The sequence below is a fragment of the Nerophis ophidion genome, linkage group LG04 (assembly GCF_033978795.1).
Source record: "Nerophis ophidion isolate RoL-2023_Sa linkage group LG04, RoL_Noph_v1.0, whole genome shotgun sequence".
Classification (NCBI taxonomy): domain Eukaryota; kingdom Metazoa; phylum Chordata; class Actinopteri; order Syngnathiformes; family Syngnathidae; genus Nerophis; species Nerophis ophidion.
This window is the reverse complement of record NC_084614.1, coordinates 77,822,290-77,828,289: the sequence shown is the minus strand read 5'-3', so window position 1 is coordinate 77,828,289 and position 6,000 is coordinate 77,822,290. Positions and strand designations below refer to the sequence as shown.

The 6,000-nt window shown below is 41.9% G+C and overlaps 1 protein-coding gene across 1 annotated transcript in view; it reads left to right on the top strand.

The window, feature by feature from the left end:
- Positions 1-2,697: 2,697 nt before the first annotated feature.
- The window catches only part of LOC133550469 (class I histocompatibility antigen, F10 alpha chain-like), a 100,971-nt gene continuing 97,668 nt past the window's right edge, over positions 2,698-6,000 (top strand). The window contains exon 1 of the mRNA XM_061896452.1: positions 2,698-2,906. Coding sequence (XP_061752436.1) covers positions 2,852-2,906 — 55 coding nt within the window. The 5' untranslated portion in view covers positions 2,698-2,851. The remainder of the gene's footprint in view (positions 2,907-6,000) is intronic.

Here is a 6,000-nt window from a genome sequence, read left to right as displayed (position 1 = left end):
GAAATGGAGGCAGAGGCAATATATCGCTGACCTTTTTTGGAACAGGTGGTTTCACGAATAGGGCTTCACGGTGGCAGAGGGGTTAGTGCGTCTGCCTCACAATACGAAGGTCCTGCAGTCCTGGGTTCAAATCCAGGCTCGGGATCTTTCTGTGTGGAGTTTGCATGTTCTCCCCGTGAATGCGTGGGTTCCCTCCGGGTACTCCGGCTTCCTCCCACTTCCAAAGACATGCACCTGGGGATAGGTTGATTGGCAACACTAAATTGGCCTTAATGTGTGAATGTGAGTGTGAATGTTGTCTGTCTATCTGTGTTGGCCCTGCGATGAAGTGGCGACTTGTCCAGGGTGTACTCCGCCTTCCGCCCGATTGTAGCTGAGATAGGCGCCAGCGCCCCCCGCGACCCCAAAAGGGAATAAGCGGTAGGAAATGGATGGGATGGATGGGTTTCACGAATATTTACCGTTGCTACAAGAGCGACAAAAGTGGACAAATGAAAAAAGTTTGTCTGCAAACAAAAAGGATTATCATCTGTTACAAAGATATGCCTTCTAGGTGAAGGTATTGAGTAAATTAACTGCATTATTGCAAAAGGGAACATGAAAACCAAAGAAAGAGGTGTTTGTTTTTGGTATTATGGCTCTATTTTTGTTTTTTCGATTCCAAATTAAATCGCTCTGTTCGTCACGCCAGCAGCAATTAGGGGCTGGTGTGTTAGAGCCAAATACACTTTCTGTCTGTCAAATTGATGACGTCACTCAAGGGGTTGGCTCCAAGGCCAAGTGCCTGGATATTTAGGGAGGAGTCAGGATCTTGCCCAGGTGTTGCTGAGTAGAGGCGCAACAGTTTTTGACTGTGCCAGGCTAGTGTTTGTTTGCTCCCGTGTATTTTCCGTTTTTGAACAAAGTGTGTTATATAATTGTGACTTTATGTTAGTAAATATTTTGGTTAAACATGGACACAATTCTGGGCCTCAATTATTAGCCGGTTGCACACGTCTGAACTAGCTTCATTTATATTCGGCAACCAGTAGCAGTAAAAGTATAGGACTTTACCGCTACAGGGGTTTTGGATATTAATTATGAAATGTTGTTCCTAGATTACATCCATGCTAATAAAAAAAAAACTGCAATGACGTATTTTACAGACAAAAAGTTACACACTTTATCCCATGCCTGTGCAACAGCGTACATCTGGGCCCCTGTAGAGGGGGTCCAGACTGAGGCCAAGGGAAACAAACCTCATAGCCATAACACACATAAACGTGTGTAAGAGGGAAACGTCAAAGAACACAAAGGACATTAAAGACTTTAAAAGAGGAGAGCTGATGCAACCAGACGCAAAAGTAAAACAACAACAAAAAACAAACATATACACTCTGTGGTGTTCCACGCCAACGTCTGCTGTGGTGGGGGGAGTATGGCCGGAGACAGGAGCAGACCCAACAAAGCAACCAAGAGAGCCAAGTCCGCATGGATGAACGAGGATAGATAGAAGGATAGTACTTTATTGATTCCTTCAGTAGAGTTCCCTCAGGAGAATTAAAAATTCCAGTTGCACTGTACAGAACTTTGATCAAATTTAAAAAGTAAATCATAAATAAGAAGGGCATGTGTTATTGTTTTTGCATCCCGTCATCCTCGTACAGGGGTGTCCAAAGTGCGGCCCGGAGGCCATTTGCGGCCCGCGGGTAATTTTGTAATGGCCAAAGCAAATTCTAAAAATACAATAAAAATAAAAAAAAGTGCTATTAAAGAGCAAACAGGTGAAATGTGACAAGAAAATGTTGCAATGTTTACTCTAATAACACAAAGCTGCCATCTAGGCTGTTGTTTACTAAAAAAATAATAATAAATCAAAATCAATGTCGTTATGGATTATTGACCTATTCAAGGCTCCAACGACGCCACATTAAATATTCCACTTTGAGATGTTTTTGGGGGAAAATGTTGCATATTTTGTGTTTGCCATATAAAAAATAAAAAAAACACCAATAATATATATATATATACTTGATGGATGGATCTGAAGTTCATCTGAAGATGATTGTGTTTAAAGTAAACAGTAAAAAAATATATATTTTTTTATTTCTAATGAGTAGGACACTTTTGGATCTCCAATAATTTCAGTAGGATTTTTCTTTTGTGTCATTGCTAAAAAATAATAATAAATTAAAATCAATGTTTTTATGTGTTGAATTTTCTAAGGCTCCAATTATTATATAATCTCAAATATTCCACTTTGAAATTCTATTAGGGGAAACTATTGCATATTTTGTGTTTTTTTCCATAACAAAACAGGGTTTTCTTTGACAAAAAGGGCATACAACTTAAATCTTTGAAAAGGTTATATTGACAGATAGACCTAATGTTGATCTAGAGATTTAAACCTGGAATAATAAAAATACAAAATAATGACACATTTTAAATATTTTTTGGACCAAAATCCTTTGGGGTCCCTGGGATGAAGCCTGAGTGGAGGCCTAAATGTATATTTTTATACATATATTGAATATGTTATATAGCAAAGTAAAAGTTGTGTTTCTTATCTAAGTAAATGTAACTCGTTACTACTCACCTACGTGGATAAGTGTGTTCACCTTTGACAGGTACGACAAAATAAAAATAAAAATAAAAATGATCACCATCGAGTTCAATGTTTGGCTTTACCGTGTCTACTTTTACTTTCACTTTCTTTGATATTCTGCCAGCAGAAGCGTCTGCCTCACACTTTTCCCCCACGTTCAGTTCCTGGTTCATTTTTCCTGTTTGCGAGTCAAGCGAGTGTTCGTCACTTTTGTCTTTCTCTGCGGGATTAAAAGCGGCAAACATCTTTTTGTTTCGCGCTGACATCATGAACTTGTTTTTATTCTTTCTTCTGGTCGTGCAAATGCACAGCGTGACGCCTGGTAAGTCCTTTTTATAAGTTTATTAATATTTTATTCATAAATCCTCTTTGTGCCTTCACTTATTTGACTTCTGAGAGTTTCTGTTACTTATTAATTAATTGCTGTATTATTCAAGCCCTTTTTTACTTAATCCTGGTTCTTTTTAAACATATTTTATTGTTTTCTCTTTTTCCTCATCTCTCAACAAAATATTCAAAATGTTCCAAGAATTATCCAAAAGCACAGAAATCCGTTTAGGCTCTTTATTTGTTTTCACTTTAGTGTTTCTTGTTCAAAGATTTATTTTTTCTAAGGCTTGTAAGAACGAACACAAATCTTCAAACACGGAAGTGTCAGAAACTAATCAAGTGTAGTAACATCACCCCGCCACAAGATGTCAGTAAGAGTCGACATCAAATGGGCAGAACAGGTTGTGTTCAACTCTGTTGTACTTTTTATTCAGCCTCCATTGTAGAAAATATATGTTTATTTTCAAAATGTTCAAACTGTCAACAGATGTTAGTAATATTATTAATGTGTTGTATTTGTCATGGAACATGTGAGTCTTGACTGTGATATCTAGCAGTGTTTGATGTTCACTTTAAGACTCGACTGAAGACGGAAGGAGCTAAAATATTCACAGTGCAAGATTGTTGAACATGAAACTAAATAATAAAAAGTCATCCTGTTGTTGTTTTCTTCTTTCAGTGATTCACACGCTGCAGTATTTCCACACTGTGTCCTCTCAAGTTCCAAACTTCCCAGAGTATGTGATTGTTGGTTATGTTGATGGAGTTCAGATTTCTCACTATGACAGCAACAGCAGGAAAGCAGAAGCCAAACAGGACTGGATGAACAAAATCACAGCAGAGGAACCAAAATACTGGCAGAGACAAACAGAGATCAGTGTTGATAATGAGTTGAGGGCTAAACACAGCCTTGAAGTTCTTAAGAAGCGTTTCAACCAAACTGGAGGTTTGTTTATGTTGAACTTTCTACTACTTAAATGTATTTGATGTACTCTTTTTATACTGTAGTAAACACACATTACTGCACTGATACTTGTCTCTGTCCATCCCATAATAACCTACACTAATACTGTGTGTGTGTGTGTGTGTGTGTGTGTGTGTGTGTGTGTGTGTGTGTCTCAGGTGTTCACATTCTCCAGTGGATGTTTGGATGTGAATGGAATGATGAGACTGATGAAGTTAAAGGTTGGCATCAGGAAGGTTATGATGGAGAAGATTTCATATCGTTGGACATGAAGACATGGACATTTACTGCAGCAAAACAACAAGCTTTCCCCAGCAAACTCAATTGGGACCAGAACAAACATCTACTAGATGACAAGAAGTTTTACTACACTGAGATATGTCCTTCTTACTTGAAGAAGCATGTAAACAATGGGAAGGAGGTCCTAATGAGAACAGGTAGAAACACAACATGTACTTTCACCTTTTAACTTGTTAGCACTCCCCCTATAGGAACATTACTGACATTACACCCTGTCTCTTTATACTCTTCTCTCTTTCTCTCACCTTCTCTCCATCTTTACCTTCATTCTCACCTTCTCTCCTTCTCTCCATCTTTACCTCCATCCACACCTTCTCTCCATCTTTACCTCCATCCCCACCTTCTCTCCATCCACACCTTCTCCCCACGTTGTCCTGTGTTCACACGTGACATCACTTCCTGTGCAGAGCTTCCAGAGGTGTTCCTGCTCCAGAAGACGCCGTCCTCTCCGGTCAGCTGCATGGCGACAGGTTTCTACCCCGACGGTGCCGACCTGTTTTGGAGGAAAGACGGCGAGCAGATCTTCGAGGACGTGGAGCACGGAGAGATACTCCCCAACCACGACGGAACCTTCCAGATGTCGGTGGCGCTGAAAGTGGAGGTGACGGCCGACGTGGAGGGCAAGTACGAATGTGTGTTTCAGCTGTCAGGCGTCAAGGAGGACTTGGTCACCAAGCTGGAGAGAAGAAGCATCCTGAGCAACGCAAGCCATGAAGGTGAGAAAGACACATTTAGTTGGAGATGTTTCCCATCACAAGTCCACCTGTCACCATTATTGATCCATGTCACCATGACAACGCTTGACGTCTGCATGCAAAGTAGTCATGAAGGTTTCCTCTTCATGCTTTGTCACTCCACTTGTGCTTTTTTGCTCTCCACAGACAACTTGAGCGTCGCCCTCGCTGCCACGGCGGCGGTCCTCGCTGTGGCGGCCATCATCATCATCATCATCATCATGGTCATGGTCAGGCGTCACAGAAACAGACAAGGTGAGGGACGCCAATGTCCTCTGTCTTCTTCTTCTCGGTGCACTCGGTCCAGGCCGTGAGTTGATGCTTTCATCCGGGCTGCAAAGATGCGGCCATCTTTTAGTTGCCTTCCAGCCAAACACTCAAAGATCCACAGAGACAGAGCGCACACTCTCACGTAGAAACACGGCGTGACGTGAGGGGAAAAGTCCACTTCACCTTGTTTCTCTTTCATTTCAGCCCAGTACGATCCAGCTGGTAAGTAAAACATCTTTTCTTTGAGCCGCAAGAAACAAAGCCGTGGTGAAGCGTCACTCACATGGAGGTCTGATGTGGACCTTTGTTACAAGTTTAGCCGGAAAAGCCCAACTGGAGCTGACTCCTTCACAATAAAAGTCCCTCCTGTGAGCACACGCAATACAAAGTCTGGCATATCTCACTTTTGACAGGAGTCCTCATGATGAGGATCAGCCAAATGAGACATCAAGTGTGCTGACTCGTCATGTTTCCAAGTCACACCTCAAAGATCTGATGTGAGTGACGAGGCACCTTCTGGATGTTCTTCCTTCACCGTTTGCGTTTGTCCCGCAGCTCGCCACGGCGGCGTGGAGCTCGACGAGAACGTGCAGGCGGCTGAAGGCTGAGTAAGCTCACATGGACTGTCTGCACCTCCAAATGTTCTTGTGTGAAGATGATGTTCAACTTGGATTCACCTGCTTCTGTCGGGAATGTGCTGAGTGGTCTTCTTCCTCCAGGATGCTTTGTGCACTGGAACACAGGGAGATGTCTCCATCGCTGAGGGACGTCATCACACTCGGAGATGAGATGGGGATGTGCTTTGTTCTTCGTCCGAC